At 34.2% G+C, this 14,100-nt stretch overlaps 2 protein-coding genes across 7 annotated transcripts in view; both read left to right on the top strand.

Moving 5' to 3' along the window:
• LOC18429981 (serine carboxypeptidase-like 17) overlaps positions 1 to 905 on the top strand; it is a 32,106-nt gene extending 31,201 nt beyond the window's left edge. For both annotated transcript variants that reach the window (XR_016058503.1, XM_020664718.2), the window contains one exon: positions 789 to 905. Coding sequence is in view for 1 of the 2 variants with exons in the window: in XM_020664718.2 (XP_020520377.1) it covers positions 789 to 797 (9 nt within the window). In the remaining variant the exon portion in view is untranslated. The remainder of the gene's footprint in view (positions 1 to 788) is intronic.
• Positions 810 to 14,100, top strand: part of LOC18429980 (serine carboxypeptidase-like 15) — a 65,595-nt gene continuing 52,304 nt past the window's right edge. For all 5 annotated transcript variants that reach the window (XR_016058500.1, XR_016058501.1, XR_016058498.1 and 2 more), the window contains exons 1-2: positions 810 to 1,152; positions 1,565 to 1,710. Coding sequence is in view for 1 of the 5 variants with exons in the window: in XM_088870803.1 (XP_088726929.1) it covers positions 986 to 1,152; positions 1,565 to 1,710 (313 nt within the window). In the remaining 4 variants the exon portion in view is untranslated. The remainder of the gene's footprint in view (positions 1,153 to 1,564; positions 1,711 to 14,100) is intronic.

Below are 14,100 nucleotides of genomic sequence, written 5' to 3'. Positions count from 1 at the left end.
AAGCAACATGCCATATCCCAAATAAACCAATATGTGCCCCTAGATTATCCTATGTCATTGGGTTTGCATTCACATCAAGCTTGCATTTCATTTTTCATGAATGAGATAAAGTCCATTGGCTTCTTTCCTTGGTTTCCATGGAACTCGAATTCAATCCAACAAAACAAATCAGATGTCCTCGACCATAGTATTTAAACACACTGGTTGAAAATAGAGTTGCTGAGATACAAAATTGAAAAAAAAAATTAAACAATTTGCGGTCTAATGCTAGAAACATCGGACCGCTTGATTTATAAAAAAAAATGAATGATTGGCGGTCCGATGTTTACAACATCGGACCAGGGGCAAACTTGTCAAAAGAAAATAAGGATTCCATCCTTTTTGGTAATAATGGCTCCTTATTTGGCTATTTCATTATAATGGATCAATAATTTGGTCCGTACATAAATTTCTTTTAAAATTATTAGGTGATTTTTCTTAAAAAAAAAAAAAAAATTTAAATTTTGAGTTTTCTAACACTTAGATCTCACCATCTACAAACTTGGACGAGTCTCTATTCAATCTCGAGACGTTATTTTTTTTTTCATGCGATGGATGGTACCCTTAAGATAACTTTTTATTGAGGGTAATCTATGAAGTCCTAAAATTGATCCTTAAATTTTGAAGTCCTAAAATTGATCCTTAAAATTTGAAGTCCTAAAATGTACTCTAGGTGGGCTTTTACACTAGGGAGTAAATAAACATGCTACTCCCGCATAACTAAAATTTCTTTTGCCTCATTTTTATAGGTAATCTAACCCGCAAAAAACAGAGCTGGAGCGAAATTGATGTGGACACTAACCAGCAAGAGCCAAAAGGAGAGGGAAATTTTTATTATTTATAATCCATTTTGGAGAGATTTGTATTGTTCATAGCCAAACCTGCAAATCAGAGAGAGATTGCACACAGTCGAAATCGTGCAAGCTAGAGCGCGAGAGAGAGGACAATGGAAGGGAGAAAGCCTGTGTTCTACCATGACATTGCCCTCTTACTACTTTTGGTGTGGGTGGGTAGCTCCCTGTCTATCTCAGATTGCATCGTAGCAGATTTTTCGGCAAGAGTGGAGTTTCTTCCTGGCTTTGAAGGGCCCCTCCCACTCGATTTCTTCTCCGGGTAAGAGAAAGATATTTAATCATCCTTATATCTCATGTATAGAAAATCGATTTGGCCAAAGTACTCGGAGTTAAGCGATTCAAACTTGACCCTCCAGCTGCCCTTCTTTTATCTTCAATACACCTGCAAACTGTAACTATAGATTTTCGGACATATTTCAATACATCTCTCGCTCTCTAACCATCTTATACTTAAAAAGAAAAAGTTTATATATAAAATTAGAACCTTAAAATGTAGAATTAAAAATGCACCTCAAAAATCCATCTAACGTTGCAACCTTCTACAAATCATACCCTATACTTAATTTATGATTCTTTTTCCACAAGTTGGTGCTTATCTCTATTTTTTGCCTAGTTTTTTTGGAGTGAGACGCAGTGTGTGCATATAATAATTGGAAATGTTATTTATGCAGGTATATTAGTGTAGATGAGGTGAATGAATATAGACTGTTCTACTACTTTATCAAGTCTGAGAATAACCCAACAAAAGATCCCCTCCTCCTTTGGCTCACTGGTGGTCCTGGGTGCACAGCTTTCAGTGGTCTCGTCTTCGAAACAGGTCAGATTCACACATTCTCATTATTTTTACTACATTAGAAAATGGATACAATTTCTATTAGGCCTACCGAAACAATAAAAAGTCCCACCTTGTTTCCTCACCTCGAAAGCACTTTGGGCATTGGAAATCTTCATCGTATTTTAAAATCAATTTTCAACATTGACTACAAACTTTGAAACTCAAAAAATAGTTCGGATAATGCAATCATTTACTTTTGATACAATGAATTCACAATCATCTTTGAGGATGTATTATTGCCTCGGCACAAAGTTCAAAATAAAATTTTTCGAATATTGTGCTACACTTTCATGTATTGGATTTCATATCCACTGCCTAAAAATAAGTGTGTGACCTCCTTGTATGCCAAACTTTTGTCTATTGGATTTGATATCCAATACCTAAAAATAAGTGTACGACCTCCTTGTACCAAAAATAAATGGTCGCATAACATTCAATTCTTATATTACAGAGAGTTTCTTCGGTTATTGAAACCTGTTTTTTCTTTAACTTTGTTTAGAGGCTGTTATATATAATTTTATACAAGTATAGATGGTTTCCTATGAGCACGTAGAGCAATGTCCTTTGCAGGAGCATATTGTACAACAACTCCCTCCGGCAAAAGAGAAACTTGGAAGGATTTTTTTTATCATAGATTTTGGGATCCATCTAGGTGCATCATATGACTATTTTCCAAAAAAAAAAAAAAAGGTTTTAAGTTCTTGAGCACCTGGACGTTTGGTTCTTGTACATTATGGGATTATAGTGCTCCAGTTGGAGAGTTTGAATAGTCTGTTTTCTTTCGAGTTCACGCATTTTGTATGTACAGAGAATTTTTTTCCATATTTTATTATAATATTTAGAAAATTTTAAAATCACTTCATTCGGCTTAGAATCAATTTCGGCTTGGGCAATTATGCTCAAGCTTTGAACCAGTTGGTGACTGGACCAACCCGTCCAATTCTTAAATCAATGATACATATGGAAGGGAAGGGTAACCCTTAGTATTATTGGTGGACAAAAGGAAATAAATAGTACAGCTCCAAGGCTTTTATGTGGACGTGGATAAATTAATCAATCAATAGATGCTATAATTTATGGGGATATAGAGGCAAACATAATAACATAACATGATCAAAAGGGATTAACATGTCCAACTATTTATCAACAGCTCTGTATTTTTCTTTTATTTTTTTAATTTTTTTTTTTTTTAGGTAGTTAAGTGGGGGTAGGGTTTTTTGCTTGTAGTAGGAATAGAGCGTTGCGTGGTAACCTTACCATCCTGACCGCTTAATGTTGTGGTAATCCACCATCCTGACCATCTAGCCTTGAGCCTATTTTTGTTATGCGCTTTGCATTGAGAGAGCCGTCAGCTCCTTTTGTAGACCAAATTCACCGAACTTGGAAAAAAAAATAGATTTTTACAAACATTTTTCCATTCCAATGACGACTTAAGCTCACTTTCAAGTTTGAATTTTATTTACTTGACTAATGGCTAATGTTTTACATTTTCAAAAAAAACAAGGACTTAGGGCTAATGGTTCATCTTGTTCTTATCTATAGCGTTGAATAATGTATTTGATTTTGACTACTTCAGCTTATTGTACGCGTCCTATCTGTTGATTGCTTTATTAACTAATGAATTTGAGAGGTGACATATTTGAGTTGTTCACCTGCTTTTATCATGATTGTCCGAGTAATACACACCACACATTTAGTGGGGCAATATATGTCCTATGTGGTATAATTGGGCTCCGTCGGGCCCAGCCTGACAGGCCTGATGGGGTTTGGACCAGTTTAGGCCCACAAGGCAAGGACGGTCCTAGAGCTTTTTCAAGTTTGATTTCTACTGCTTAACTCCCTCCTCAAAAAAACAAAAACAAACACAATCATGGTGGGTCCGTGGCAAAGCCGCCTTAGGCCTGACCCCAGCCCAGCACAATTATATTGGAAATTCCAAACTGCCTCTTTAGAAAATTATTATAAAGTTATGAGGTCAGTTTCAATTTTTATTATACAAAAGAAAAAGTTTATATAAGGTTAGGGCCCTAAACAATAAACTTAAGGCGCTCCTTAAAAATTCAATAGAAAAAGTTTTTTCGATGTTGAAAAACCCTCAATTCTGATCATCTCGACCTTAAGATACATAGACATAAAAAAAATGGACTTCAAGCCTTAGAATAGTGCATCTTGTAATACATTATCTAGACCGCCAATTTTCAAGATTTTCAAGTGTTCATAAATGTCCTTGATCTACACTATTTTTGAAGCTTTAAACTTTACAGTTAGAGATAAAAATAAATTTTCAGGCCATCAAAAATATTTTTGAAGCTTTAAACTTTATAAATAAATTTTCAAGCCATCAAAAATATTTTTGATAAATGAAACAACATCTTTGGACACTATTTGAGGATGAGCCTTATTTTGATTGTTTAGGACCTAAGTCTGACAAAAACCGCACCCTTTTACAAATAACGCCTCGTTTCTGTTATAGACAAAAAAATAAAACCGTTCATGCAAGTATTTTAAAAAGCATTTGAGGGGCGCGTATGGTTCCAAGGCAGTTACGTACAAAACATATTGCTATTTTTGGTCTTCTTATTTAAATGGTTATTTTGAAGAGTATTGATTCTATGGACCCTGCTATACACAATGATATAGGACCCTAATAGATCACCATTGGATCGAATCCAAATATCGAGGTAAGTTTTAAATGTCACCGGCTCTCTCTCCCTTCAATCGTACTCTCTCTTTTCGTATTCTCCCCCTTATTCGTGCTCTCTAAGCAGGATTTACTTTTTTTCCCTTTATCCCTCTCATTCGCAATCTCTCTCTTCGACATGGAAAAAATCCCCTCTCTCGCTCTCCCTTCCTCCTCCCCCCTCTCACCTCCAAATTTCACTGCAGCAAAGAGACAGCTCAGACTTTGGACTATAAGAAAAATGAAAGAGGCCATATTTCATGGTAATATAGAGAGAGAGCTCGAACTTCGACGACAATTCACGTAAAATCCCAACAACTCTCTTCTCTGAATTATCACTGTTTGGATTCAAATCACAAGAGTCTTCATATGGATATATTGGGAAGCTTCTACAATTCTTCAACCCAATCTTTGATTTTTTGCTTTAATCGAACCCCTTTTAAAGAGTAGAGAGAGATAGCAATCGCCTACCTTCTCTGTAACTCCCTTCTCACATAGATTTTTGTTGAATAAAGATATGGGTACCTCCAGTATTTCACAATTGAAGCTCAGACCATATTTCCCATCTTCCATATTATAGAGAGAAAAAACCCTATTAGAAGTAATCTCTAAAACCTTTAAATAATCCTTGGTAAACCCAAATACCACATCATACCTTCGATTATTTGTGAAGGAAGCATTTTCTTGGGTATAACTAATTCAAAGTTGGGTTTTGTTGCATATTCCTAATTCATAGATCTTTTTTGAAATTCAAGGGATTGGGATGCAAAAGTCTGATTCTTTTATGATAGAGTCTTTCATAGTGAATATTGCTTCGATGTCATAGATTTTATCCAATAGAGAAAGAGAGTCTAAATAATAGTATTTTTTCTATTTCGACGTCAACATAAGAGAACCTTTGCGTATAACAATGGTGGGATTGCTTTGTGAGAGGTTCTATGGCAGATAAAAGCGAGGATTTGCAAGTCAGGAATGGTGTCTTAATTTTCCTCATTAGACATTAAGGTTTTCCACATACCTAGTTTTAAAGAGAGAGAGGAGAGAGTATATTTAGAGAGAAAAAAGAGGGTGGGAGTTTTAAGAGAGAGACAGGGAGGCGTTAACCCTTTGACTTTCTTAACAGGTTAGCCAGTAGCCCCTCAATCTCTCCTTCAGATTTGATCTAACGGCCTAGATTAGAGGTCCTACGCCACTAAGTGTGGCAGGGTCTCACAAGGTCTTCCTTATTTTAATTAGATGGATAGATTTAGTCACACTGAACGGACGGCTTATAGTGCCTATTGTATTTAATCTTTAATTTTTAATTTTTATTTTATAAATTATTTTGTAGAAGGTTCGATTACCCTACAAACATAATCAGTTTGACATACAATTTTGGGCATCCTTACTTGCCATAGGTACTAGGGGTGGCATCGGACCTAGACCAGGACCCGACCCAGACCCGCCGGGTACACCCGACACTGGTCTAGGTATGGGTCTAACATTTGGACCCGGGGGGTTAGCTCCGTGCCCAAAACCTGGACCCAAACACTATTCGGGTTTGGGTCAAGGTCCGGGTTTGGATCCACCCGACCCGTACCCGTAAATTGTTGGAGATAAAATACTTTAAGCCATATTTGTTTGGGTGTGTTAAGGATCGTATACAATAAGACTCGTAGCTATCGTTAGCTATTAAATGACAAATTAGACAGCTTGTTAGTTATTAAATGACAAATTAGAGGGCTTGAAATCTAATGGCAAGTGATAGTAAATAAAGAACAAAATAAAACAAAAAAAAGCTCATAGTGAGGGTGGCAAGGGATCCGAGAACCGAGGGAATAGACCCAGGACCTGATGGGTATGGGTATGGGTATGGGTCCAATTTTTGGACCCGAATACTTTCAGGTCTAGATTCGGGTCCAGTCAAACCCAACCCATTGCCACCCCTAATAGGTGCACACCTAATAAATTAAGAACAATTTCTGATAATAATAAATAACCAAAATACATCCATATCTTGCAACGCCATCAGAAACATTTTTTTATTATTATTAGTTAAACACATATAAGAAGTTATTATACCCCAAAATTTATGTCAAAATACTTTTTTAAAAATAACAAAAAACCAAAATATTCTTAGGCATGACATTATGATCGAAAGTTAACAAATTTCCCATTTAAATTAGACGGCTGAGGATAGTTGTGACGTATATTTTATACATGAAGTTTCTATAAGGCTAGGCTCAACGAAAGCAAAAAATTGCCTCACCTTATATGATCGTCTGGGTTGCACTTTCGGCGATAGAAATCTCCATGATTGCTTTAAAATCAATTTTTAATACCGACAATAAAATTTGAAACTCAAAAATCTTACAGATCTTGTGGATATTTGAATATTTATTTTTACGGTAAAATGTATGGTCTAACTAATTTGTTAGAATATACTCTATTTTTTAGAGTTTGAAATCGTAATCTTTTTCAAAACCATACTATTTAAGTTGAGATGATGGATGTAAAAGGTTTTTCAATGCTTGAATTACAATTTTTGATGAGTTATTAGATGAGCCTTTACTTATTTTGATAGGGCTTTAGTCCTATCAAACCATTTTCTTATACATGTGTGGTATTGCATATAAAGTTCTTCCTTATGCTTATTATTATTATTGTTATTATTATGTAAACACAATAGCACCATGATATTCGGGGCTAAATGTGAAATTCAATACTCTTCTTGGTCAAATTTATATATATATATTTTTTATACAGGAGATTGTACATAATGAGACTATTTATCTTTGGTATATGATGGTCACAATTATTTATAACTATCCAATGTGAAAACTGATAGTTTGGTTTGTCATAAAGTTCGAAAAAAATTCGTGTAAACTTTGAGATTGGTAAATAGAATAAATACAAGGATCCAATTTCACATTCAATGGTTAAGATTAATTGTAACTACTTTATACCAAAGATAAATAATCTCATTATATACTTTTTCACTATAAAAGCCAAAAGATTATATGCTCGTCCACAAATATATCATCCAAATTCTCCTTTGGCTATATTCCTGTTCGTGACTATTTTTAGGTCCCCAAAATTTAGGTGTTTACCTCCTCAACGTGGCAGCCACCCTCAAGATAAAAATTCAATGTGTTCTCTATATATATGCCTCAACAAAAACTCGTTGAACTGTGTAGAGTTCGTTTAATTTCTAAACGTTGTGGTTTAGGGAAAGGTTTCTACGGTTTTCCTACAGCATAGAACATCTATCTTCCCTTATCAGCCAGCCGTCCAATTTTGATCAAGAGAGCCATTCACCGTTTGATCTTAGATCTGACGTCTTAAAATAAATTTTTTTTATGCAAATTGTATGAATATTAAATTTGGTATATACCATCTTCTCATTGGGGCGCACCTATAAAAAATATTAAAAATAATTTTTAGATAAAATATAATGACCAAAATACCCCTTAAAACTTTCAGAGGTATTTTGATTATTTTATTTTATTAGAAATATTGTTTTTATATTTTTTTCTAGTGCGAGTTTAATAGAGGGTTGGATGTCCAAAATTTGATGTCAAAATAGTTTATTAAAAGAAAAATAAAAATAAAATAGTGTAGAGACGTGACATTGTGATTGGGGCAATCTTAGCCCTCTATTCCGAATGGACGGTTGGATAAGGGGAAGTATATAAGTTTTATGTTGTAGAAGAAGCATAGAAAGCTTGCCCTGTGGTTTATACTGAGTGTCAACCTTAAACAATCCAATTAAGACGCACGTCCAAAGCTCAATGACAAATGTCATTTCGGTCTCGTAAATTTTAATGATGGCTTGGAAAACTACTTTGCATTTAATTATGGAATTCAAAACTAAATAAGCAGTACATATTGAACGGATCTACTAACATATGAACATCTTGAGAATCAACGGTCTCAATAATAAATTACAAAATGTACCAGTTTTGCTACTTGAAAATTCGTTTGTTCACATCTGTACATCTCGAGGTTGAGATAATCAATTAGAGGGTTTTTTTCCCATCAAAACAAAATTTTCCGATGGATTTTTGAGATGTTTTTTTCTATAATGTAATGTTGCAACTTTATATAAACTTTTTTCATTTTTAAATGGTTGTAAATTGAAAATCCAAATTTTATTTTCTGAAAATACTCTTCATGTGAATTTAGAATCCCAAAATTTCAAATTGGAAGAAATGCTCCCAAGTAGCTCTTTTGCCTGAAATAGTAAATGTACAATGTGCTCCAATTACTAGTAAAATCAGATAACAAGCCACAAGAAGTTGCCAAGCCCCAGGCCAATTGGTTGTTGGAGCCTGTGGCGACTAGGTTTACCAAGTCGGGCTTGCGCTGGGCCTTGCTCAAATGGTTCAGGCTGTCCTGGCCTCGCCTGATTACGTTATTGGGGCCCGCTCTTTGTATGCTCGGCCTGAACTCGTCCTTAGTATTCAAGAGCATGTGAACCAATTTTTTGCAGGTCCATGAAGATTCTTTCTTTTAGCATTTATACAATGCTAAGATCTCTTGACATACTTTATAATGCAATTTAATGCTACCTATATATAAGTTTAGGACCAAGTTTTTAAAATCTAGTGATTTGGATCAATGTGCATTATTCGGGGTGCCTGGAATTAGGGGTGGCAATGGATCCGGACTGACGCAAGACCCGTCGGGTATACCCGACACGGGTCTAGGTATGGGTCCAACATTTGGAACTGGCGAGTCAGGTCCTGGTCCAAAACCTAGATCCGAACACTATTCAAGTCTACATCCGAGTCCGGTGGGATTCAACCCTTACCCATAAATTGTTGGAGATAAAATATTTCAAGCCCTATTCATTTGGGTGTACTAAAGATCATATACAATAAGAACTCGTAGTCATCTTTAGCTATTAAAATACAAATTAGACGGCTTGAAATCTAATGGTGGGTGATTGTGACCTTGTGCCAATAACATGGGTATATGATGGTAAGAAAAAGTCAACAAAAGAAGAAGAAAAAGAAGCTCATAGTGAGGTGGAAATGGACCTGACTAGACCTGAAACCCGATAGGTCGGGTCGGGTCGGGTATAGGTCCAAAACCTAGACCCGAATACTATTCAGGTCTGGGTCTAGGTCCAACCAGACGCGACCCGTATTCGACCCCTACCTGGAATCATCATGCACCATTCTTTTAATTATTCTTTACCCATTTTCGATGACTCAACCAATGTTTCAAAACCTTAATTGGGAGGGTGGATGATTTACCCCATAAAATTTGAGTCAGATCACTAAATTGACGTACGAGATAAATTTGGATCTGCCAAAATCAGTGACCTAGAAAATATTTAAAATTTGTTTTAAAAAAACTGGGGATTTAAGTTGGACTAGAGAAAACATTAGGCTTAAAAAAAAAGGAAAAAAATGTAGTTTTTTTTCTTCCCTTGGTGATGTGGTGGTGTTGGATTTATAGGGATAACTGGGCCCGGACCAATACCATCCTAAAAGCAGCTCGGTCCAACCGGATTTCCAATACAGATTGCCAATCCGAATTGGGAATGATTAGGTTTTGAAAATTCTAGATTTGAAACTTAATTCCAAATAAAACCTAGACAGAACCAAAACGAGTAAGCATAATACTAAAAGTTCAATAAGTTAGGTATTCCTCTATTATTTTAATTTGGACAATGATTGATTCTTTTATTTAGGGATTGTTTACAAAAAGATCATTTATCTTTTGTACATGGAGGTCACAATCTTGCCCCTTAAATTTCAAAATGAGATGTGGTTGGAGTGTTATTGAATAACACAAAGTTTCAAAAAAAAGAAAAAGTTATTCTCGGACTTCATAACTCACCTCAAGCCCATCCAATTTGACATTGATTGAATGAAAATGATTGTAACATCTATATACAAACGATAAATAATCTCTTTGTAGACAATACCCTTTATTTATTATAAAAAACATGGGAAGGTAGGGCCGTATTTGCATTATGAGGGCGCATTAAACATATTTCTCATCCAAGGTAGATTGTATGCTTATTCTCCGAGGCATAGCATCAACATATCATGATTTTTAAAACTTTATATGATATCCTTGATTCACAATAAAACCAGTCTTGGAAAAAAAAGAAAAGAAAAAAAATAAAAAAAAATAAAAGAAGAATGAAAGAAAAAGTTTGGGTCCTTATAACCCTAAATCTAAAATTATAGTTTCATCTACTATTTTCATTATGGAAAGTAAATGCCACCCTTTAGGGCACGATTGGTTGGTGTAAAAAGATTTTCCTCATAAAATTGACTTACACATATTTGGTATGGGAACAAAATATAAAAACCAAAACCCATTAGAAAACATTTTACCATAAAATGGTTCACTCTGCTTGGGAACAAAACCACACCTGAACCCATGGGGAAGTATTTATTGGGTTTTATTTTTACATGTGGATCCACATATTACTATTCACTATTTACAATATAATAAATATAGTATAATATGTTATTATATATTAAATAATATATTTAATATAGAAATTATATTTAACTAAATAATATAAATTATATTTATGCAAATAATATTTACTATTAAACAATAAGTTGGTTTATATTAATATAATATAATTCTATATTATAATATAGAATACTAGTATAACATAATATATACTATTAGGATAATATAATATTCTATAATATATATTAGTTTATATAGTATATTATATAGCATTATATTATATATTTATAGTATACACATTACTAATATACTTATATTATAGGGTGCGGTTTGTATAGAGCCTAGGCTCTAAACAATCAAATTAGAGCCTGCCTTCAAATAGTGTCGAGAAATATGGTTTCAATACTGGAAATCTTTTTGATAGCCTTAAAATATATTTTCATCTTTATTTATAAAATTTAAAGCTTCAAAAGTAGTGTAGATCAAGAGATCTATGAAAACTTGAAAATTGATGGTCCAAAAATGCGTTACAAAATATACTATTTCCAAAACTTAAACTCCATTTTTTTCTTATGTCCATGCATCTTGATGTCTAGATGATCAATTTAAAGATATTTGGGCATCAAAATATCATCTTCTAGTGAAATTTTGAGGTGGGCTCCAATTTGATTGTTTAGAGCCTCGACTCTATATAAACTTTTCCCTATATTATATTATATTATCTAATATAATGTAATATATAATATTCATACTATATGATAGATATATTTATATATCTATACAACATAACATATTTATATAATATAAATTTTATGATATAAATTTAATATATTTTATTATTTAATATATTTTACTTATCTATATATATATATATATGAAACATCTACATCTATGCAATGTCTATGGGTGAAAATGAACAGTGTTTTCCCCCATAGGCTCATCACCATTCGAAAAAAATCAGGCGGCGTGTGTTTTTTGACTGCCGCAAACTTAGCATGTCTGTACTAGGTCAGTGGCAGTCAAAACACTCACGCGGAACTGCAACAAACGGTACCGTCCATTGTGGGTCTGTTCAATAAACCACGATAGACGTAACAAGTCTGTGACCGAGGCCAAAAACTGTAGCAATTTCGCCTATATATATATATATATATATATATATATATATATATATATATATATATATATATATATATATATATATATATATATATATATATATATATATATATATATATATATATATATATATATATATATATATATATATATATATATATGGATAATCTAAACTTCACAACCTTTCAAATTACAAAGGTTAAAGATAGAGAGAGTTGTGAAGGGAGGATTTATTAATTTTGTAGTCTAATGTTTTTTAAAAAGTTACTTTTTGTGCTATCTTCATAATTATGTAACATAAATTTTGTAAATATTACTACAGAACAAGCGATACTTTTGTCATCTCCATAACGGATAAAACTGAAATTTTTACTACAATACAATGACACTCTACAAATAAAATTTTAGGACACTAACTTCCAAAATGCCATTGTACTTTTGTAAAAATTTCAAATTTGCCCTTGCTTATTAGTTAAGTTACCTATTAAAATAATTTTTTAAACAAAAAATAATCATCATTGTACACCTATCACAATCTCTTCTAACTTTAACCTTTGTATTTTGAGGGGTTGTTAACTCTAGACAAACAAATATATATATATCTATAATAATATATAAGAAAATGTTAAGGTTAGCTTACTAGATCATATGTATATATGAGCCCAATGACCCAGATTGAATCTGAGCCGATCAGACGGTCACGACCTCATTTCGTCTTTAAAAAAGTGGATCAATAACCCAAATCGGCCAACCTAAAAACCATGTTAGATCAGTGGATTGGAGATCCATATCAGAGAATCATTCAGATCGGCCGGTTTCAGCTAAAATGTTTTCAAAGCCACACAATAATTCTCAAAATTGTAGTTTTTAGGTTTCTTTGCATGCGACTCAAAGTCAAATATTTCATGCGGCTCAAATTTATTTCGTGCAACTCATTATACTTTATGCGGTAGAGTGAAGAACCTGAAAAAAAATCCCACACCAAGCATTTAGAGAAACAAATGCCTTCGTAAAATGCTTAGCTACCCAACTCAATAATGTTACATGCGCAGACCTCATGCTGACATGTGCTTATGCAAGCGTGGGAAATGCCTCATACTAACTTATGCTTACAAATGTGTGGGCTACTACCCATTTTCAAAAAAAAAAAAAAAAACAAGCAACAAGGGGCGACCGTTTCTAGCTGATTAAGTTCTAATAGAACCGGCCGATTACTAACAGAACCAACTGATTCTATTAGTGAGTCGGCCAGTTCAGGAGAGACACAGATGGCTCTTGATATTTGAGGGATCCAAATCACTGTCGACGATTCTTGGTCTAGATTGGGCGATCCCGATCTGGGTTTCCGAATTCTCAAACCTTTGTATGAATGTTAGAAAGTCTTTGTTTGATTTGTTTGATACAAGGATGATTGCTGAGAGGAAGAGGAGAAAAATGTCAGTTTTGTGTAAAGATTATACAAGGAAATTTTAACATAGCAGGTGTAACCTCCGTTTCATTTTTCCTTGCAAACTCATCGATCAGATGGTAGAGGATAAGGGTCCCGTCGATTTGTAACCCTGACGGGTGACTAGTCGTTGGACTATTCCCATATGGATTACCGATAGGTCCAACTCATGAAGCGGTAAAACCAAAAATCCGCGAGAAGGTTTTGGAAAGGGTTTTTCGATAAAAGAGGGGGAAATTTAGAAAAAAATTTGAAATAGATCAAAAAATAAAAAGAGAATAAGGAGAGGAAGACAACTTAAGTTGAGCCCCAAGCCTAGCACCAGAGTCGGTAGCCAATTTAGAACCGTACTTGGTGCTTTGACTTTTTCAAGTCCTTCATAGTCCATTGGGTAGGAGCGATCAGTATCAAGGGGATCAGGGCACGAGGATATCGGGATTAGGATTTAAAGATGTCAGGATCAAGGCTTGGGCTTAGGTTTTTCGGGATCCAAGGGTAGAGTGACGTGTGTGGCAAAGTTTCAATTAGGGTTCAAAGTCTTTAGCATGGGGTCCAAAATCAGAGGCCAAGGGTCCTATATATAAACAAAAATCCCTTTCCCTTCAACGATGTCAAAAGGTTGGATCTAATATGGGTCGTCGATTTGCAGCACCACTAGTGCCAATGTAGTTATTGGCATTGACAACGCCGCGGCTTTAGTGCC

Source organism: Amborella trichopoda, chromosome 6 (genome assembly GCF_054954075.1).
Source record: "Amborella trichopoda isolate Santa Cruz 75 chromosome 6, AtrichopodaSantaCruz75HAP2 v2.0, whole genome shotgun sequence".
NCBI classification, from domain to species: domain Eukaryota; kingdom Viridiplantae; phylum Streptophyta; class Magnoliopsida; order Amborellales; family Amborellaceae; genus Amborella; species Amborella trichopoda.
This window is presented reverse-complemented; position numbering and strand designations above follow the sequence as displayed.